Source organism: Prionailurus bengalensis, chromosome F2 (genome assembly GCF_016509475.1).
Source record: "Prionailurus bengalensis isolate Pbe53 chromosome F2, Fcat_Pben_1.1_paternal_pri, whole genome shotgun sequence".
Lineage (NCBI taxonomy): Eukaryota > Metazoa > Chordata > Mammalia > Carnivora > Felidae > Prionailurus > Prionailurus bengalensis.
This window is the reverse complement of record NC_057353.1, coordinates 18,732,360-18,756,119: the sequence shown is the minus strand read 5'-3', so window position 1 is coordinate 18,756,119 and position 23,760 is coordinate 18,732,360. Positions and strand designations below refer to the sequence as shown.

Here is a 23,760-nt window from a genome sequence, read left to right as displayed (position 1 = left end):
ACTGGCTTATTTCACTTAGTATAATACTCTCTAGATTCATCCATGTTGTTCCGAATGGCGAGCTTTCATTCTTTTTATGGCTAAGTAATATTCCATTATATGTACATATATACCACTTTTTTTAATCCATTCATCTTGGGAAGATTCCTTAATTTGACTACTGTAAAGAATTCTGCAACAAACATAGTGGTATCTATATCCTTTCAAATTAGTATTTTCATATTCTTTGGGTAAATACCCAGTCGTGGAACTATTGGATCATATGGTAATTCTATTTTTAATTTTTTGAGGAACCTCCATACTGTTTCCCACATGGCTGAGCTAGTCTGCATTCCCACCAACAGTGCACGAGGGTTCCTTTTTCTTGGCATCCTTGACAACACTTGTTTCTTGTGTTTTTATTTTAGCCATTCTGAAGGTGTGAGGTTCATAACCTATTTTTGACATTATAAAAGAGAACAGTAGTTCTCATAAGAGGATGCTGTCTAATGCAATGAATATGCCCCTCCACAACATCCTTTAATAGATGACAAAACTGTATTTTCATGCTCTGATTCTTATAATGACTCTCAATAAAGGCTTCTTAAATCACTCACTGCACAGCTCAGTGAAAGTAATTCTTTAGTGGGTCACCCTAAAGCTGACTGGGCACTCAAGTCACTGTTCAACTAATTTTATCCAAAAATATACTTGTTAATAACTTAAGAACTTGATGTACATGACCTGCATGTATTCTTCCTATGATTTCTCAAGATTGAACTATTGATAAAGTAGTGACAATGCCCTCTGTCTTGGATTCCCTATCCATCCATAGACTATGGCAGTGACGCGTTGCTAATTGTACACAGACCTCAATGTCTTACCTGAATATAAAGAAAGGGTTAGATTTTTAAAATTCTGGAAAACTAAGACTTTAAGGTTCCACATAGCAGAGTATTTGTCATCTGTATATTTTAAGAGTGTTTTTCATATCATTGTTATATCACTAAGAGGAAAGATAATAAGAAATATTTCAATAAATATTTTTAGTCAGAATAGAATAATATTCTGTGCATAATAAACTGTAGCTGGTTTTAATCACCATTTTATATAATGCTAAAATAATTGTATATCATAAATAAAAAACATAACAAGAAAAAATGAAATCAACAAAACAATACCAGATCCTCTGGAGAGAATCCTAGGAGTAAAATAGCATTAAAATAAAAATAATATCTCAGAAATATACAGCTCCAATAAATCTTAATACAATATAGTTCACTTCACACAAATAGATATGTTATTTCAATGTGCAGACAAATCAAGTGTATTCTCAATTCAATATAGCTTGTCACTTTTTGATTTCAGATCAATATGTTCAAAAAGCGAAGAAAGAGCAGGAGTTATATACCCCTTTACACTCCAGGCTATACTTCAAAAAGAAAGTTCTCACTTTTATGTTAAAGGAACAACTTACAACTGAAAACTGTCAGTGTGTTTCATGTAGAACATTACTCAACAATCAGATCATTTAGGTATTTTTAATAATTCATGTTTAGATGTCTTACTGGTGCTAAGAACTCCCAGGAGCAAAAACAACAGAAACTAACAAATCTACCCTTTACCTTATTCAATTTACATACTTGATTCTATGGCAAATTTATTGGAAACCAAACTCTAAATCTGAACTTCAAATATTAATTTCTTACTTCTATTAGTCTATTAATGGAATGTATTGCTATGTATGAAAGCGTACCAAACATATAAACACAAAACCAAGGTAGGCTTCTGTAAAATTTACCAGAATATAATATTTGAGAGTGCCCCAAGTATTATCAGTCTTTTCTAAATATGCAGGAGTTTTTGAGGACAGGAAATATTTTATTTCAATTTATATTTCTTAATACATAATACAGCACCCAATAAATATGTACCAAATGAATGTAAATGACATTCCAAACATCATGTGCCAAAGAACTTAATAGCTGTTGAAAAGATAACAAAGTCATAATGAATTTTAAAGAAAGTGAAATCTCTCATAAACTGCTGAGATATCCCCAGACTCCTAGTGGCAAATGATTATTCATACCCAAACCACACTTTTCAAATTTGATAGGCTGATCCTGATTTTTTTCATTCAGAAATGTACTTGACAACTATTTAGTAGAACACCATTTACATACCAGACATTTTCTAGGCAGGAAGATACAGTTAAAAAGACTGCCAAAATATCTTCCTATAAGAAATTTATACTCTAGTGGAATAAACAGAATATAAACTGAAATCAAAGGAATAAGTCCAACAAAACAGTATCAAATACAATAAGGGAGAGAGGCGGCAAGATGGCGGCTTAGGAGGACGATGGGCTCACCGCACGTCCTGCTGATCACTTAGATTCCATCTACACCTGCCTAAATAACCCAGAAAACCACCAGAGGATTAGCAGAACGAGGTCGCCGGAGCCAAACGCAGAGGAGAGGCCCACGGAAGAGGGTAGGAAGGGCGGCGAGGCGGTGCGCGCTCCACGGACTGGCGGGAGGGAGCCGGGGCGAGGGGCGGCTCCCGGCCAAGCAGAGCCCCCGAGTCGGGCTTGCAAAAGCAGAGGGGCCTGACGGACTGTGTTCCCACAACAAGCGCGACTTAGCGCCTGGGAGGTCATAAGTTAACAGCTCTGCTCGGAAAGCGGGAAGGCTGGAGGACAAAGGGAGGGAGAGCTGCTGAGCCCCCTGACAACAGAGCTCAGTTTGGTGGGGAACAAAGGCGCTCGCCAGCGCCATCTCCCCCGACCATCCCCCAGCCGAAATCCCAAAGAGAACCAGTTCCTGCCAGGGAACTTGCTCGCTCCGCGCAAACACCCAACTCTGCGCTTCGGCGGAGCCAAACCTCCGCCAGCGGATCTGACTCCCTCCCGCTGCCACAGGGCCCCTCCTGAAGTGGATCACCTAAGGAGAAGCGATCTAAGCCTGCCCCTCCTGCCCCCGTGCACCTTGCCTACCCACCCCAGCTAATACGCCAGATCCCCAGCATCACAAGCCTGGCAGGGTGCAAGTAGCCCAGACGAGCCACACCACCCCACAGTGAATCCCGCCCCTAGGAGAGGGGAAGAGAAGGCACACACCAGTCTGACTGTGGCCCCAGCGGTGGGCTGGGGGCAGACATCAGGTCTGACTGCGGCCCCGCCCACCAACTCCAGGTATACACCACAGCACAGGGGAAGTGCCCTGCAGGTCCTCACCACGCCAGGGACTATCCAAAATGACCAAGCGGAAGAATTCCCCTCAGAAGAATCTCCAGGAAATAACAACAGCTAATGAGCTCATCAAAAAGGACTTAAATAACATAACAGAAAGTGAATTTAGAATAATAGTCATAAAATTAATAGCTGGGCTTGAAAACAGTATACAGGACAGCAGAGAATCTCTTGCTACAGAGATCAAGGGACTAAGGAACAGTCATGGGGAGCTGAAAAACGCTTTAAACGAAATGCATAACAAAATGGAAACCACCACAGCTCGGCTTGAAGAGGCAGAGGAGAGAATAGGTGAACTAGAAGATAAAGGTATGGAAAAAGAGGAAGCTGAGAAAAAGAGAGATAAAAAAATCCAGGAGTATGAGGGGAAAATTAGAGAACTAAGTGATACACTAAAAAGAAATAATATACGCATAATTGGTATCCCAGAGGAGGAAGAGAGAGGGAAAGGGGCTGAAGGGGTACTTGAAGAAATTATAGCTGAGAACTTCCCTGAACTGGGGAAGGAAAAAGGCATTGAAATCCAAGAGGCACAGAGAACTCCCTTCAGACGTAACTTGAATCGATCTTCTGCACGACATATCATAGTGAAACTGGCAAAATACAAGGATGAAGAGAAAATTCTGAAAGCAGCAAGGGGTAAACGTGCCCTCACATATAAAGGGAGACCTATAAGACTCGTGACTGATCTCTTTTTGAAACTTGGCAGGCCAGAAAGAATTGGCACGAGATTTTCAGGGTGCTAGACAGAAAAAATATGCAGCCAAGAATCCTTTATCCAGCAAGTCTGTCATTTAGAATAGAAGGAGAGATAAAGGTCTTCCCAAACAAACAAAAACTGAAGGAATTTGTCACCACTAAACCAGCCCTACAAGAGATCCTAAGGGGGACCCTGTGAGACAAAGTCCCAGAGACATCACTACAAGCATAAAACGTACAGACATCACAATGACTCTAAACCCGTATCTTTCTATAATAACACTGAATGTAAATGGATTAAATGCGCCAACCAAAAGACATAGGGTATCAGAATGGATAAAAAAACAAGACCCATTGATTTGCTGTCTACAAGAGACTCATTTTAGACCTGAGGACACCTTTAGATTGAGAGTGAGGGGATGGAGAACTATTTATCATGCTACTGGAAGCCAAAAGAAAGCTGGAGTAGCCATACTTATATCAGACAAACTAGACTTTAAATTAAAGGCTGTAACAAGAGATGAAGAAGGACATTATATAATAGTTACAGGGTCTATCCATCAGGAAGAGCTAACAATTATAAATGTCTATGCGCCGAATACCGGAGCCCCCAAATATATAAAACAATTACTCATAAACATAAGCAACCTTATTGATAAGAATGTGGTAATTGCAGGGGACTTTAACACCCCACTTACAGAAATGGATAGATCATCTAGACACACGGTCAATAAAGAAACAAGGGCCCTGAATTTGACATTGGATCAGATGGACTTGACAGATATATTTAGAACTCTGCATCCCAAAGCAACAGAATATACTTTCTTCTCGAGTGCACATGGAACATTCTCCAAGATAGATCATATACTGGGTCACAAAACAGCCCTTCATAAGTTTACCAGAATTGAAATTATACCATGCATACTTTCAGACCACAATGCTATGAAGCTTGAAATCAACCACAGAAAAAAGTCTGGAAAACCTCCAAAAGCATGGAGGTTAAAGAACACCCTACTAACGAATGAGTGGGTCAACCAGGCAATTAGAGAGGAAATTAAAAAATATATGGAAACAAACGAAAATGAAAATACAACAATCCAAACGCTTTGGGACGCAGCAAAGGCAGTCCTGAGAGGAAAATACATTGCAATCCAGGCCTATCTCAAGAAACAAGAAAAATCCCAAATACAAAATCTAACACCACACCTAAAGGAACTAGAAGCAGAACAGCAAAGGCAGCCTAAGCCCAGCAGAAGAAGAGAAATAATAAAGATCAGAGCAGAAATAAATAATATAGAATCTAAAAAAACTGTAGAGCAGATCAACGAAACCAAGAGTTGGTTTTTTGAAAAAATAAACAAAATTGACAAACCTCTAGCCAGGCTTCTCAAAAAGAAAAGGGAGATGACCCAAATAGATAAAATCATGAATGAAAATGGAATTATTACAACCAATCCCTCAGAGATACAAACAATTATCAGGGAATACTATGAAAAATTATATGCCAACAAATTGGACAACCTGGAAGAAATGGACAAATTCCTGAACACCCACACTCTTCCAAAACTCAATCAGGAGGAAATAGAAAGCTTGAACAGACCCATAACCAGCGAAGAAATTGAATCGGTTATCAAAAATCTCCCAACAAATAAGAGTCCAGGACCAGATGGCTTCCCAGGGGAGTTCTACCAGACGTTTAAAGCAGAGATAATACCTATCCTTCTCAAGCTATTCCAAGAAATAGAAAGGGAAGGAAAACTTCCAGACTCATTCTATGAAGCCAGTATTACTTTGATTCCTAAACCAGACAGAGACCCAGTCAAAAAAGAGAACTACAGGCCAATATCCCTGATGAATATGGATGCAAAAATTCTCAATAAGATACTAGCAAATCGAATTCAACGGCATATAAAAAGAATTATTCACCATGATCAAGTGGGATTCATTCCTGGGATGCAGGGCTGGTTCAACATTCACAAATCAATCAACGTGATACATCACATTAACAAAAAAAAAAGAGAAGAACCATATGATCCTGTCAATCGATGCAGAAAAGGCCTTCGACAAAATCCAGCACCCTTTCTTAATAAAAACCCTTGAGAAAGTTGGGATAGAAGGAACATACTTAAAGATCATAAAAGCCATTTATGAAAAGCCCACAGCTAACATCATCCTCAACGGGGAAAAACTGAGAGCTTTTTCCCTGAGATCAGGAACACGACAAGGATGCCCACTCTCACCGCTGCTGTTTAACATAGTGCTGGAAGTTCTAGCATCAGCAATCAGACAACAAAAGGAAATCAAAGGCATCAAAATTGGCAAAGATGAAGTCAAGCTTTCACTTTTTGCAGATGACATGATATTATACATGGAAAATCCGATAGACTCCACCAAAAGTCTGCTAGAACTGATAGATGAATTCAGCAAAGTTGCAGGATACAAAATCAATGTACAGAAATCAGTTGCATTCTTATACACTAACAATGAAGCAACAGAAAGACAAATAAAGAAACTGATCCCATTCACAATTGCACCAAGAAGCATAAAATACCTAGGAATAAATCTAACCAAAGATGTAAAGGATCTGTATGCTGAAAACTATAGAAAGCTTATGAAGGAAATTGAAGAAGATTTAAAGAAATGGAAAGACATTCCCTGCTCATGGATTGGAAAAATAAATATTGTCAAAATGTCAATACTACCCAAAGCTATCTACACATTCAATGCAATCCCAATCAAAATTGCACCAGCATTCTTCTCGAAACTAGAACAAGCAATCCTAAAATTCATATGGAACCACAAAAGGCCCCGAATAGCCAAAGGAATTTTGAAGAAGAAGACCAAAGCAGGAGGCATCACAATCCCAGACTTTAGCCTCTACTACAAAGCTGTCATCATCAAGACAGCATGGTATTGGCACCAAAACAGACACATAGACCAATGGAATAGAATAGAAACCCCAGAACTAGACCCACAAACGTATGGCCAACTCATCTTTGACAAAGCAGGAAAGAACATCCAATGGAAAAAAGACAGCCTCTTTAACAAATGGTGCTGGGAGAACTGGACAGCAACATGCAGAAGGCTGAAACTAGACCACTTTCTCACACCATTCACAAAAATAAACTCAAAATGGATAAAGGACCTAAATGTGAGACAGGAAACCATCAAAACCTTAGAGGAGAAAGCAGGAAAAGACCTCTCTGACCTCAGCCGTAGCAATCTCTTACTCGACACGTCCCCAAAGGCAAGGGAATTAAAAGCAAAAGTGAATTACTGGGACCTTATGAAGATCAAAAGCTTCTGCACAGCAAAGGAAACAACCAACAAAACTAAAAGGCAACCAACGGAATGGGAAAAGATATTCGCAAATGACATATCGGACAAAGGGCTAGTATCCAAAATCTATAAAGAGCTCACCAAACTCCACACCCGAAAAACAAATAACCCAGTGAAGAAATGGGCAGAAAACATGAATAGACACTTCTCTAAAGAAGACATCCGGATGGCCAACAGGCACATGAAAAGATGTTCAGCATCGCTCCTTATCAGGGAAATACAAATCAAAACCACACTCAGGTATCACCTCACGCCAGTCAGAGTGGCCAAAATGAACAAATCAGGAGACTATAGATGCTGGAGAGGATGTGGAGAAACGGGAACCCTCTTGCACTGTTGGTGGGAATGCAAATTGGTGCAGCCGCTCTGGAAAGCAGTGTGGAGGTTCCTCAGAAAATTAAAAATAGACCTACCCTATGACCCAGCAATAGCACTGCTAGGAATTTATCCAAGGGATACAGGAGCACTGATGCATAGGGCCACTTGTACCCCAATGTTCATAGCAGCACTCTCAACAATAGCCAAATTATGGAAAGAGCCTAAATGTCCATCAACTGATGAATGGATAAAGAAATTGTGGTTTATATACACAATGGAATATTACGTGGCAATGAGAAAAAATGAAATATGGCCTTTTGTAGCAACGTGGATGGAACTGGAGAGTGTGATGCTAAGTGAAATAAGCCATACAGAGAAAGACAGATACCATATGGTTTCACTCTTATGTGGATCCTGAGAAACTTAACAGGAACCCATGGGGGAGGGGAAGGAAAAAAAATAAAGAGGTTAGAATGGGAGAGAGCCAAAGCATAAGAGACTGTTAAAAACTGAGAACAAACTGAGGGTTGATGGGGGGTGGGAGGGAGGAGAGGGTGGGTGATGGGTATTGAGGAGGGCACCTTTTGGGATGAGCACTGGGTGTTGTATGGAAACCAATTTGTCAATAAATTTCATTAAAAAAAATAAAAGACAAATATGTAGATTAAAAAAAATACAATAAGGGATATAAAAAAAATCATGCTACAGAGAGTGACAGGGACATTGGATCTGTGTGTGCTATTTTAGTCGGGAGTGATCCAGGTTGCCTCTCTGAGACAATAAGATATATTCTGGATTGTTTTCTAATTATGTATAATGTCTCCAAATTTAGCCAAAGTATACTTTTGTGATACAGCAACAAGCAAGACCTCCCTTTCTCCCACCGCTAAACAAAGAACACACACACACACACACACACACACACACACACACACACACACACTGGCCTACTCTCCTTTCTAACTGTGCCACAGTGCTTTTTCAGAGATATCAGAGCTACAACCTTAAAAAGCAGATGTTTACTTTGTTGTTTTTTCCACACTTTGAATTAGTTCTAATTTCAGGATACTAGAAGGCCATCCTTCAAAAGCATCTCTCCACAGGGTCTGTCACTGAGTTATTACTATTAATTGAAAAGAGAAGTAGTAGCATCTAATGAGATGGCAGTCAAAATACTGGGTGTCCACCAAGTGCCAGGCACTGGATTGGGTTCTTTAGACTTCGTTTCATCTCATATCGTCCTCATAAAATCCCTCTTAGGTATTGTCTTGCAGATAAGGACATTAATGTTCACAGAGATCATCAAGTGCCCAGGGTCAAGCAGAGAATAAATGGTTGCTAAGCTCGTATTATTTCCCAAGATCACCTGCTTCATCCCATATAACTGTGTCATGCAACTTTCTCCCTTGAAATGCAAATGTGCTGGGGGGCGGGTTATACATTAAGCCTTATACAGTGGTGTGGATTAATTTATCAGGCCCTCTCGTGAAAGCAGATATTAAAAAGGAAAAAATATAGCTGAAAGTGAATTAGATAGTTAAGTACATAATTAAAAGTTATTCACTGTACATAAAGGCTAATTAATGTGATGGGGAATATTTTGCTCTAGGTCTTAAAGGAATAAATATTAAGACGCTATTTGCTAGCTGGTTGTGACTTAAATGTATTTTTTTCCATAGGAGGAAAAAAATACACAAGTCTTGTTTGTGTATTGTTTAATTCAACAGATATCAACTCCTTTATTGTCTGTGCTCCACTAGACACTATAGTGAATGTACAATAAAGAATGAGGCAAGATATTTGTTTCCCACCTTTAAGAACGGAAGATCTACTGGGGCGCCTGGGTGGCGCAGTCGGTTAAGCGTCCGACTTCAGCCAGGTCATGATCTCGCAGTTCGTGAGTTCGAGCCCCGCGTCAGGCTCTGGGCTGATGGCTCGGAGCCTGGAGCCTGTTTCAGATTCTGTGTCTCCCTCTCTCTCTGCCCCTCCCCGGTTCATGCTCTGTCTCTCTCTGTCCCAAAAATACATAAACGTTGAAAAAAAAATTTTTTTTAAAGAACTGAAGATCTACTTTGGATACAAAACATGACAAACACCCATTGTCAGCGGATTACTGATACTCACACACCCTTCACTGTAGAAGAGCCCTCTCTCTAGCTGGACAGATTGTCCTCTATGACTGGAAGGGCACAGAGGAATGACATAAAAAGCATGGGCCCTATTCTAACCAATCACATCAGTCCACTTTTTTAATGTATGCATGTTACCCTATAAAATTCTCTCTCAGCACTGCTTGAGCTGTGTTCCACAAATTGTGATATATCTTCCTTTCCATTGTTTGATGGATTTTTATTTCCCTGAGATTTCTTCTTTGACCAGTAGATTATTTAGAAGTATTCTGTATATTTTCACAGCGTTTTAGAAATTTTCCTGTTTTCTTTCTGTTACCGGTTTCTAGTTTTATTCCATTGTAATGGAGAAAACCTGTTGTATGATTTCAGCTGAGGTTTGTTCTGTGGCTCAGGGAATGGTCTGCCTTTGTATACATTCTGTGTCACTTGAAAAAAAATATGTATTCTGCAGTTGTTGCATTGAGTGGTCTACAAATGTCGACTATATCCTTTGATGTGCATTTGTTCCTCTATAGCATTCCTGATTTTCTGTATAGTTTTCCTTCCAATTGTCAAGAGAAGGGTTTTGAATTTCCTAACTATAGTTGTAGATTTCTCTACTTCTCTGCTTAAGTCTGTCAGTTTCCACTTCAAACACTTTGCAGCTCTGCTGTTGACTGCTATTTTTCTCGGTAGGTTTACCCTTATATTACTGCATAATGGCAGTTCCTGTCTCTAGTAATTTTCTATCCTCTGAAGTCTACTTTATCTGACATTAAAAGATCCACTCCTCCTTTTTTTGGATGTTTGAATCATTTTTTTTTCTATTCTTTACTTCTAGCCTGCTTGTTTCTTTGTATTTGAAGTGAGTTTCTTAGATACTGCCTACTGGTTGGGTCATATTTTTTTTATCTACTCTGACAATCTCTGTCTTTTAACTGGTATATTTAGACCATTTGCATTTAATTTAATTATTGACATATTATGACTAAAGTTTGCCATGTTATTTTTTTTGTTTTCTATTTGTTCTTTGCTTTGTTTTTCTTTTTCCTACTCCTGTGAGTTATATGAACATTTTTTAGAACTCCATTTTATTTATTTTTTAAGTTTATTTATTTATTTTGAGAGGGTGTGGAGGCCGATGTGGGACTCAAACTCATGAACTGTGAGATTATGACCTGAGCCAAAATCAAGAGTCAGATAGACACTCAACTGACTAAGCCAGCCTGGTGCTCCGAGAACTCCATTTTAAACTACCAGAGTTTTTTGAGGGCATCTTTTTGTATAGCTTTTTTAGTGGTTGCTCTAGGTATGACATTAAAAATGCACAACTTATCAATAGGTGTTGTTGTTTTACCAGTTTAAGTGAACTATAGAAACCTTACCTCCTTTTCTCCCCTTTACTCTTTCCTGCTTATAATACAACTCTCAAATATTTTCTCTACATACATTTAGAACCACATCTGACACTGCCATAATTTTTGCTTCAACCATCAAACATAATTTAGGAAACTCAAAAGGAGAAGGAAAATGTATTATATTTAGTCATATTTTTTTCTCTTTCCATGTTCTTTCTTCTTTCCTAATGTTCTAAAGTTTTTTTTTCTTTTATCAATTCCTCTCTGTTTAGAGAACTTCCTTTAGCCAAACTTTTAGAGTAGACCCATTGGTAACAAATTCTCTTGGTTTCCCCTTCATTTCTAAAGGATATTTTCTCTGACTATAAAACTCTAGATTCTTTCTTTCAGCATTTGAAAAATATTGTGCCACTTCTTTCTGACATTCATAGGTTTGATGAGAATCTGCTGCTATTCAAATTGTTTTCCCTGTATAGGTATGGTATTTCATTTCTCTTGCTCCTTTCAAGATATATCTTGACTTTTTTTTCCCCAGAAGTTTAACTATAATGTATCTTGGCATGGATTTCATGGCAGGAATGGCCTCATTACCACTCAGCAATGTTGAAAGTCCTGACTCTTTTTCTAGGCCTCCCCTGACATGACCCAGGTGGGGAGGGAAAGAAATGCCTCATTACTGCCAGGGGTGAGAGAAGCCATGCTTCCCACATGATCTCCACTGACACTGGTCTCAGAATATAGGGGTAAGAGTGGGGCCATAATGTAAATATAAATTAAAACTAAATGAGATATCACACAAACCTATTAGAATGGCTATTATTACAAAGACAGACAACACCAAGTTTTGGCGAGAACGTGGAACAATTGGAATCCTCATACAATGTTGGTTGGAATGTAAAATTGTACATACACTTTTCAAAACTAGTGGCTAATGTCTTAAAAAGTTAAACATACACCTACCATATGATCCAGCCAATTTATTCCAGGTATTTACCCAAGAGAAACAAATGCGTACATCCGTATAGAATACTATTCAGAAACTAAAAGAAATAAATTACTGATACATGACACAAGATGGATGAATTGTAAAATAGTTATATTGAGTGAAAGAAGATATACAGAAAAAAATCATGCATAGCATAGGATTCCATTTATACAAAACCCTAGAAAAGGAAAACTATTCTACGGTAACAGAAAGGAAACAAGTAGTTGCCTGGGGAAGTGGAGAGAATAAAGAAGGGTACAAAGGAAGAATGAACAAAGAGGCATTCTAGACAACAATAAGGAAGGAAGGCATATGAGGAACACGTCCAAACTGAATCCAACTATTTTAAGGCACCTTCCAGGGAATTCCAAATAACATTTCCACTACTTATAATTGACTCTATGTCACTTGACCATAGATAGGTGCAAAGGATATACCACCATTCATAATAAAGAAATTCTGTTCATATGGGAGAAACAGTCTCTCTGCCTCAGCACCTTTCCTTGTGTTCCAGCACTCTTATGTATTTATTTTTTAACATTTTTGTTGATATTTCAATAAAAGTTTGGAGGGAGAAGAGGAAAATGCATATGCTTAGTTGACCATGACTGTAAGTATAGCTTTACTCAAAACTATAGCTTAATACTTACTGATTTCAATTGTATCTGTAAGTCACAGATACAATTCTTAACTAAGTTCACATAATTTAATGTTTAAAAAAATATCCAATGGGTGAACTACTTGTAAATACTTATTTCCTAGATGGTCTTTTTTATTTTTAATATTTTTTAATTTTAAAAGAACTTTAAACTTACAGAAAAAGTATATGAAGAGCAGAAATAACTCCATATATACTTTACCTAGAGACCCCATTCAAGTTTTCCAAAACTTTCCTAATAATGTCCTTCCTAGTGAACATATCAGTTCTAGGACCATATTTTGCTCTTAGTTGTATTGTCCCATCAGTTTGAGACTTTCCTTGACTGTCATGACTTTATACATTATTGAACACATCAGAAAATCAGAATTTCCCTATCAAAATTATCAGATATTTTCTCATTATTCAGCTCAGGTCATGTGTAATTGGCATAAATATTAAAAAATTAAAGTTGTTTTAGCTGCATACTATCAGGAGCACACAATATTGATTTGTCCCATCACTTGAGTAAAGTTCAGTCTGCCTGGTTTCTTCACTATAAAGTTACTTTTCCCTTTGTAATTAACAACTACTTTGTGGAAAGATACTAGACATTAGGTAAACATCTCATTCCTCCTCCAACTTTCACCCATTAGTTTTTAGCAACAATTAATGTTTATTGCCTCAATTATTGTTCAGTGGTTGCCAAGTAGTAATTCTCTAATTCCATCACCACTTCTACTCTTATTAATTGGCTTTCTACTATAAAGTAAAGCTTTATCTTCTCCCCATAAATTAGATACATTCATGTATCCCAATATATTGTAGTGGAATACAATACTCCTATTTTATAGTATGATAATCTATTACTATCATACTTTGAATCTCAAATTGCCCCAGACTTAGTTAACAGGAGTCTCTTCAAGCTTTTGACATGTTCCTATAATTCTTTGACTACTTCCTTATTCCCTGGCATAAGATGGTCCAGGTTTATCTTGTGCTTTCCCAGACTCAAGCCTAGGATCAACCATTTCTCCAAGGATATCTGGTTCCACTTGATGGAGAATGGTATTTAGAACTCAAAATCTGTCACTTGGTGTTCTCATTGCTACTGAGATGTTGCTATTTTTCAGGCCATCACAGTAGACAGAGTAAGGAAATAAATGTAGGCATATATACTTATGTATATGTTACTACATACAAACCCATATTTAATTCTATTACATTTATATCTATTTCTATTCTTGAAGTTATGAGATACACCAGTACCTCCAATTTCAATCCAACACTGCAGGGTGCATTCTACATTTTCTCCTTTTTGTATTTGTGAATCCTGTCTCTATCAGCAAGAAAACTGGACTGCATTATTTTCAATATATTTACTTATTCTCTCAACAGTCCTCTACCTTATATATAACAAATCTCCTGATCCTACCAGGCCACTGCCTGAGAATCTCCAGGCCAACTTGAGTTCAAGGTTGCAGACATGGCTGGAATATGTAGGGCAGGGGTATTAGAAAAAAACAAGTTGCGCAGTAGTAACTGTATGAATGATGCAAGCTGATGGTTGACCACACATTTGATATGAGTCCACTTCATAACATATATGTCAAGTCAGTTAACACAAATTTAGCCCATGTGAGTAGAGGTACTTTGAACTAAACAGAGAAGGTGATAAAGTGGTTCCATTCTACTTGGAGTGGGTCAGACCACATTTGAAAAAAAATGTAGTGAATTTGTAGTGAATACACAGAGATTTAAATATTCTATGAAGATTTAATAGGGACCCCATTATCCTGAGTTTTAATAGTTTAGGATTTCACTCTCTTGTAAGCATAATCAGTCCTAAACCAAGATATATGACTGCCCTGAGGACCCTTCCAACCAATAATATTCAAATAATTATTCTGTTAATTTCATGGAAATGGGAGAAACTGAAAAGTATAAACTTCTCTCTGTTGAAAATAAAGAATTTACTGTGATGTTCCACATACACAATTTCTTGGGAATGAAGTTTAACTACTTACAACATAGACAAAGTAGATCACTTGATCCCAAAAAGCAGATATATGCCAGTTGATTATTCAATTTCAAAAGTTTTAACTGTCAAGCTCTTCAACTATTAAGCAGTTGGTTGAAGTAAGTCTTGTGTTTGTGCCATGAATCTTGCCTATGTGTGCTACAAAATACCATACTTTGGGGAAAGCCAAACCATTTCATATCTTGCCAGTTAAGTAAGGAGTTACATGTGGAAATCTTTATTAATAGGATTCTAGTTCTAATTTATTGAAGCGATGTCAAGCATTCCTCATAGATTGATGCCTAGGCTATCAGGATACTAGCCTATCCTGAATAAACCAATGAGAATACTAAAAGTATTAAAAATTTCAAGAGTTTGTGGGATATGTCATTATTACCATATTCACTTTACCTCTTTATATTATTTAATTAAAATATCATTACCCAGCTCTAATGCAATGATTTCTAGACATGGTTTTGTAATGCCTCTAAGCATGTTAAATCATATTTAAAGACAATATAAATTTATACCCTTCAATCACGTGGAAACAAGATTAATTTTCATCTAACATAGTTTCACAATATCATATTGTATATAGCTTTATAAACTTCTCAAATGATAAAATTTAGAAATAAGCAAATAAACTAAGTTAAGAAATAAACTAAGTAAATTAGGTAATTAAGCTGTATAGTTAAAAAAATAACAAGATACAAATATTCTCAACCAGTATATGTTATCTTTGCTTTTTTTTTTAAACAATATTCCCGTGCTCTCTTTAAAGTGCTTTACTCCAGTAAGTTTTCTTAAAACATTCCTAACTTAGAAAATCTGTAAAGGGAACACATTTTCAGGTCTTGTATATTTTCAAAACTAAAATAAGCCTATGTCCACCAACTCCAGGGCACAAAAAAATCACAACATAGCACAGATATTAAAACTTAAGAGTCACAAGAGTTTAACTTATGACACCGTTTCTTACAATGTGGTCCAGAAATTCAATATGTAACAATCATTTGTGCCACTTCTTACTAAGTCCAGGTTCCTGGGCTCCTCCTTGATCTCCTGAAGCAGTTCTCATGAGAAGCATTGACCAAAGCCCTGGGGGCTTTGAGAATGCCAGATGAACACTACACATTTTATATTCTCTCTAGCATGAGACAGACGCTACAGGCTAGTGAGATTTTCTAATTTTGTGAAGTATATATAATTCTATTCAAAACTAAGCTCTGTTATGATCAAAATTGTTGCATACAAACCTGCTTTTAGAAGCAGAAACTTAGCTGTTTTCTCCCTTCAATTGTTTAAAGTACATATCAACCCTTAAAAATTACTCACCACTGCAATCCAAGCTAATAGGGATATAGGTAATATGTCACCCAAAAAAATCAATAAAATACATAGCATATAATTTTGTCTTTTTTTTTTTTTTGGTGAGGAAGTCTTAAGATTTTATGAGACAATTTCGTCTTCACTTAAAATTCATTAATGCAGAACCATCTAGAGGGCTAGTTTTTTTTTAATAAGCACTTGATAAAAATCAAGTTGGATTTATTTCCTAATTATGTAGAAAGTTTACATATATTCCAAACTCTATCATTATCATTTGGAGAGAGTCTCAGCAATTTTAAAATACATTAACAAATCTATTAAAACAAACAACTCACTTAATCTCCCTGGTAAATTATACTTTATATTCTAGGGGCGTAGAAACACTGTGAAAGTATTTCATGTTTCTTTTAACACAATTAATACACTGTCACAAAGTGTTATTATGCTTCCGCTTTTTAGACAGACAGATATCGAACTAGGCATGGTCTCTAATCATTAGAATAAAATAAAACAACCTAGTTGCACCAGCAATTCTACATGGACTTCCTCTGCTAACACTTGGGCAGAAACAAGAATCAAGACATGCATTATAGGACTTCATGACTCTATACAACGAGTTTCAGTTGAAACAGTAGCCATAGCTCCCAAGACACTACAACGTTAACTTAAAGTTGGGCAGAAAAACTTGAGATCTTGCAAATCTTGGTTATCTGAAACCCATCCTCCCCAGAGAAAAGACCTATCTGATCACATCCCTGTCCACCTCTCCCTTTTTGTGCTAGGGCATTATTTCGCTCCCCCCACCCCTCTCTGCAGTTATTCTCTTCTCCTCAGTACTAGGGAACAACCCCATTCTCTATCTTTTCCCCCTGCCGCGTTACAGCCTTACTCCCACGCCGCGGACACGTAAACCGCCAATAGTGACCACAGCTGCTTTTGGTGGGGGAGGGAGGATCTCGAGCCTCCCACGTCCGTCCGATCGTCTCCCACCCGTGCCCAGCTGGATGGTGGGACCGGGCTGGGAACGGACCCTGGGCATTCCTCCCCGCGGGAACTAGCATCTGCCCAGCGCGCTGGCTACCGCCGGGACGCTTTGCCAGTGCCCGGTTCAGTCTCTGGTTCTTTTTCTCTTGTCCTCCCGCTCTTCCTTTCTCCTCCTGTATTTCTGTCATCGGTTCTTTGATGGCGAGAGAAAGCAGCTCAGAGCTACACGTCTCCTCTCATAAATACGTGTATGCTTTTCCTGAATCTTTCTCCGCCCCTTTCTCACCCTAACACATGTAGGGTCTGCAATGCACAGGACTCTCCCTTCATCCAGAGATCAATGTCAGCGTCTCAGTTTGACAATTTCACTCAAGGCGCCTTCATCTGCCGAAGCCTACTCCTTACCAGTTCAGTTTTCTCCCAGTTAACCACAGTCTCCCCCATTGCTAAGCGCCTCTTCCACCTTTCTGGGTTCTACTACTGCCAACATTAAAAAAAAAAAAAAAAATCCAACATGCAATACGGTGTAAATTCCAGGAAGAAAGTGTGAGCGTGTAAGACAGTCTAAGTGTGTGCATCTGTGGGTCTCAGCCTGTCCGGGTCCTGTGCATAAGGCTGAGAGATGCAGGACAGTCAGACCGCTCAAACTTCCCCTGCCAGACTGACGCTGGGCCCTCTCCAGCTCACCTGTCCGAGCCCAGGTAACCGGCAAGGTGCCCGCCCGGCCGCGTTCCCGGACCCCCTGGCCCGGGCAGAGCGAATGCCAGCGAACTGGGGCCGCACGGCCACCCCTCCCGCGCATTTGTTCGCGGTCCCTCCTTCCCTCCGGGTGTTCTGAACCCCTTCCCCCAGATACAAACGGGACCGCCCTCCTCCACAGCGCCTTACCTCAAACAGGGGACCGATCTTGTTCTTCTCCAGGTAAGCCTGGATCCGGGATTGTTGATGAGACGCCATGGAGAGACAGAAGGGGCCGCGGAGAGTGCGGGAGAGCGCGCGGCCGTGCGCCTGGGCCAGGGGACAACCTTCCTTTTTCCCCCGGACTGGAGCCGGGACAGGAGCTCCAGAGCCTCGGCTCCCCCGGCGTGGCGGGCACAGCCCCGGCCGCGGGCGTGGGCTGCAGCCCCGGGAGCCGCGAGCGCGTGGGGCGCCGAGAGCCGGAAGCCCGGGCGCGGCGCCGCCAACTCAGTCAACTCCGAGGCGAGGGGAGAACTCATTCATCGCGTTCTCCTCCTGGCGCCCACCCCCGCCGCTCTCCGCAGCGCGCGGCGCCGGGGGAAATTCGAGGCAGAGGTTCCAGGTTCCTCTCTCCTCTGGGCGGCAGCAGCAGCAGCAGCAGCAGGAGCCAGGAGGCGGATGCTTCTCCGCCTGGCGCGGCGCCGGGGGCGCCCTCGGGCGGTGGGGGGCTGCGGGGCTCGAACTCGCGGCAAGCGTGCGTGTGCGTGCGTGTGTGTCCGCGCGCCCGACTGTGTGCGTCCCCTTTCCCCGTTGCAGGAACAAACAGCCCGGGCTTCTCCCCAGGCTGTGCTCGCCCTGCCCGCCGCTCCCTAGCGACAGCGCCGCTCAAAAAGCCAATGGTGAAGGTGCTTCTTTCAAAGTGCACATAAATCTGGTGCTTGTTGGCTACTCTTGGCAGCTACAAACGCTGTTCGAAAAGGATGGTCCCCACCGCCCCTTCGGAGCCTGTCCTCGGCACCTCGTGCTCTGCCTACACTAGCTCAGAATCGGAGAAAGGCAGAGTCATGGGAAGATGCGTGGGACTGAGGGTTTGCCGCTAAAATGAAGTTGTCTTCCTTTAGAATGTCTGGCTTGGCGCCCATCTATAGGCTGGGAACCCAGATGAAAACTCCCTAAGTGCAGACACCCAAAGGTTGGGAGCCACCCTTTAGCTTTTGGTAGGAATAAGAGATAAAAGCAAGCCAGCCCTCCTTTGCAAATCGGAATTCCTGATTCACGTATAATTATGTGAATTACAATCTACATGTTCTTAATATGTCTGTAGCTACACGCCAGATACTACTCTATTCCACCTAAAGATGCTTCCTCTAGACCCTTCATGAGATCCTCAGATTTAGACAATACTTTTCTTACTATCCAGGGATTTCCCAAGTTGAAGATCTACAGACAGTTCTCCTGAAAAACACATTGATGGGCACCTGGGTGGCTCAGTCGTTAAGTGTCCTATTCTTGATGTTAGCGCAGGTCATGATTTCACCGTTGTGAAATCAAGCCCCGCATCAGGCTCTGCGCTAACAGCATGGGGCCTGCTGGGGATTCCCTGTCTCCCTTTCTATCTCTGCCCTTCTCCTGGTCATGTTCTCTCTCTCTCTCTCTCTCTCTCTCTCTCTCTCTCTCTCTCTCTCCAAAATAAACAAACATTGGAAGAAGAAGAAGAGGAGAAGGAGAAAAGAAAAACGCACTGAGGCCTCCAAAGACGATCTCTGTGGCTCCTAAACCATGACGTGCTGCCAAAATAAAGATTTGTGTTGGTAAATATGAAGGTTTGTAATGAAGGGAATAGTTGTACTTAAAGCAGACTGCAACAGTCTAGACTTAGTTTTCTTTCCGTGTTCTGGATTTCTGTAATTCATAATTTGTTTATTGATATCGATGTTTTTTTCTTCTGTGTGACTACTTAAGCAGAACTGCATATGTGGAAACATGCAATAGTTAAGAGTGGAAGATTCCAGAAGCTACTGTTAATTCCATTTAATAATTCATGTAAGAAATCTGCCAGAACTCCTAAAAGCTTCACCACCACCAATAACTTGAAACAGACAGGATTTGCAATGAAAAGATCCCCCGGTTATTGCTTTCACAATCAGACTTGGGTGATCTGCCCGGACGAAGTACGTGGAATAGCAGTGACGTGCCTTGGGATCTCATGTGTTTTCCATTATGGATCAAAGGTATACTTATATATTTCCAAGTATGTTCAGGAGAAATTAAATATACATAGTGAACATCAGCATTTCTATTTGCTAGAAGGTATGGTGTAGAGCCATCTATGATCCAGCTAAAAAGTCCAGTACTTCTGATACCACATACATACATGCTCAGAGCAACTGCAGTTGGGCCTTGAATTGAAAGAAAGAAAGAAAGACAGAAAGAAAGACAGAAAGAAAGAAAGAAAGAAAGAAAGAAAGAAAGAAAGAAAGAAAGAAAGAAAGAAGATGAAAGAAAGAAAGAAAGAAAGAAAGAAAGAAAGAAAGAGAGAAGGAAGACACCCAAAGAAAAGAAAAGAGAAGAAAGCTTTGCTGGCAAAACACTTACATATTAAAGGGAGAATCATGAAGATATATACCTTATGTGTGTTGAAACACTAAACATCTCAAAATTACTTTTTTATTTTTTATTTTATTTTTAATTTTTTTTTAACATTTATTTATTTTTGAGACAGAGAGAGACAGAGCATGAGCAGGGGAGGGTCAGAGAGAGAGGGAGACACAGAATCTGAAACAGGCTCCAGGCTCTGAGCTGTCAGCCCAGAGCCTGATGCGGGGCTCGAACTCACGGACTGTGAGATCACGACCTGAGCCGAAGTCGGACGCCCAGCCGACTGAGCCACCCAGGCGCCCCTCAAAATTACTTTTTTTTTAATTAAGGAAATATTTCAGAAGTTTTTCAAGGCCAACCTCACATACTATCTTCTCCTAAAAGCATTTATTGGTTCTTTCCACTGATCCCCAAACCTGACTTCATTATTACAATAAATATTTATTGCACAGACTCTCCATGGCAGACATTACGTGAGAGCTGAGGATTCAAAGATGAAAACCCTTGTCTTTGCTCTCAGGTGTTTAATCTTGTTGAGGCAATCGGTATATACACAAATAAGACATTTGAATTCATTGTACTAATACAGATATATAAAACATGCTGTACACAAACTGATGATTTAAAAATTACCTGTACTGAGATCCTCAAGGAATTCTCCACAAAAGAGATGGTGTTTGAGCAAAATCTTAAAGGAAGACTAAAATTTTTAAGTTTTCAATTTTTAAGTTTTCTAGATGGGATTGGTAGAGTGGGGATGGGGGTAATATTTCAGGCTTTGGTGTTAAAAAAAATAGCATATGCAAAAGCACAGAGCACACAACAGGCTGGTGGTTAGAGAAACATAGGGTCTATATGGAAGAATATTGGCATGTGAGGTTAAAAATGTGAGCAGAATTTAGCTCATTGAAAGTCTTAAATGCCTTGGGGCTCCTGGGTGACTCACTCAGTTAAATGTCTGACTTGATTTCAGCTCAGGTCATGATCTTGCAGTTGTGGGATTGAGCCCCACATCAGGCTCTGAGCTGAGCGGGGAGCCTGCTTGGGATTCTCTCTCCCTCTCTCTCTCTCTCTCTCTCTCTCTCTCTGCCCCTCCCCTGCTCTCTCTCTCTCAAAAAATAGACATCAAAAAAAGTCTTAAATGCTTTGTTAAGAAGTGTAGATTTGCATCTTCTGGGCAATGAGAAGTGACTAAAGAATTTTGAGCAGAGAAGTGTATGGTGAGGTAAAAGTTTTGGAAAGATTGCTGTGGTTACATGATGCATGATTGATTTAAAAAGAATAAAAGGGAGATGGAAAGCCAATTTGGTTTACAGAATCCATTAGCAATCATGAGAGCCAGGCTTAGGGACTGCAGATGCAGGGACAGAGAGAATAGGATGTATTCAAGAAATGTTTAAAGACTAATTTGTTAATGAACTATATGGAAGGATGAGGTTGAAAGAGAGAATCAAAGATGACCCTATGATCTCTGCAATGAAATTAAAAGATTATAAATTACTTGCCCAAGTCACCTTATGACTAGTGGATAGGGTTTGACTCAGTTTTTTCTAACTCCAAAGCCAAGGCTATTTCCATTCTCTACCCTGTATCCTGAAAATTAGTCAAGAGTCTAATTTGCATGTATCAGTATCCCTTAGTGAGAAGGGCTGTATCTCTTGACCTGGCACCTAGTAAGCACTCAATCAATAGCAGTTGAATGAGTGAATTAAATCTTAGTAGATCTATTCAATCCAGCTATATTCTTTCAGGCTAAACTTTGCCTCAAACACATGATATTTATGTTCTGTTTTATTCCATTTAACTGTATGTATATCTTGGTCCCTCTTTTAAATTGCAAACCCTTTAAAATCATGAACTATATCTTAATAATTCTCTTACACTTTGTAGCATGTAACATAGTATTTATTTCATACAGTATGTTCTTCATAAATACATATTTAATTAATATCCTATTGCTGTCCACTTAAGATTACCTGAAAAGCACCCATTGTCTTTGACTGAATTTAACAACTTTCTTCTGCACACATAATATGGTACTTTTATGATCCTTTCCTTTTTTTTTTTTTTTTTTTTTTTTTTTTGGCTTGTGTACAGCATGAAAAGGCCATTTTTGGTGAGACTGATTTGGCCTCATTGTGTTATAGGAGTGCCTGTCAGCATAATTTACAAATATACAGAATCCAGTTTATGGGATGTACTTAAAGCTCTCTTCAAACTCTGTTTGTAAGATACCTTGCACAGCTCCTCAAACAAATGATTTTTTTTAAGTTTATTCATGTATTATTTCAGAGAGAAAGAGAGAAAGAGAGCACAAGCAGGGGAAGGGCAGAAAGAGGGAGACACAATCCAAAGCAGGCTCCAGGCTCTGAGCTGTCAGCACAGAGCCCAAAGTGGAACTCGAACCCACGAACAACAAGATCATGACCTGAGCCGAAGTAGCCACCCAGGTGCCCCATTAACGAAATGATTTTTGATGAGACAAGAGAACAATAGTGAAAGCCTGTTGACCTAATTAGGAATTATTAGCAATATAATCCCTTAAAATTAATTAAATATTAAAATCAGAGAGCAATGTATACAGGTTCCTTGAATTTAGACTACTAACCCTGAAATATATGTGCCCCTTTCCTGTATCGCTTTCACTTTCCACTTTACAACAAACAGGGACAAGTATCTTCACAGAGAATTCAGTGAACCATCCAGGATTTTTATGTTTGAGCTATTGGGTGGAGAGGCTGTGTCAGAGACTGAAATAAAGGGGATTCTGGAAGAGATAAAGCAGAAAAGTGAGAACATAGAATAGTCCCAAGTGACAGACCTCCCTCCCTAACATATTTAGATTTTCAAGTCTGAATTGTCAAAAATGAATGATAATTATGGTTTAAACCACCTTTGACAATAGCATAGTGGGCTATTCTATATATGGAAACTTTCAATATATATCTTTCAGGAAACAATTCAGAAGATGCCTGTATATATTTTGAGGCTAATGCAAAAGTATTTATTATCATTTCATATAGTATACTTTGTTACAAAGATAATAATTTCAACATAGTGTTAGATTTGTGATTACCACCAGGCCTCATATCTGTGTATGGGTGAAGGGTCATTTAGGTGTCCCTTAACTCTGATTATTTTTTCAGTAGCTCCTCAGGAAAATTTAGAACGTGTTTTCTTGTTTACTTGGGTGGTAGTTCAAGTTCAGTGGAAAGGGAGGGACATGTTTGGGGATCCATTATACATGAATTATTGAGAATACTGACCTTGGAGTTCTAGCATGGGATAGAATCTAGGCTTTGCACTTACTGGGTATGTAATCTTCGCAAGCTACTTAACCTCTCTATCCTCGATATCCTCATTTGTAAACTGAAGATAAATGGTACTGACTTCATCAGTTTATCATGAAGATTACATGAGATAATGCAGGCAGAAATCAGTACGGGTCCAGGCACAGTAAAAGATTCAATAAAGG

At 39.5% G+C, this 23,760-nt stretch overlaps 1 protein-coding gene across 1 annotated transcript in view; it reads right to left on the bottom strand.

Annotated features, from left to right (window-relative positions):
• CF2H8orf34 (chromosome F2 C8orf34 homolog) overlaps positions 1-18,412 on the bottom strand; it is a 413,397-nt gene extending 394,985 nt beyond the window's left edge. The window contains 3 exon segments of the mRNA XM_043601164.1: positions 17,898-17,972; positions 17,974-18,090; positions 18,092-18,412. Coding sequence (XP_043457099.1) covers positions 17,898-17,972; positions 17,974-18,090; positions 18,092-18,226 — 327 coding nt within the window. The 5' untranslated portion in view covers positions 18,227-18,412.
• Between the last annotated feature and the right edge of the window lie 5,348 nt (positions 18,413-23,760).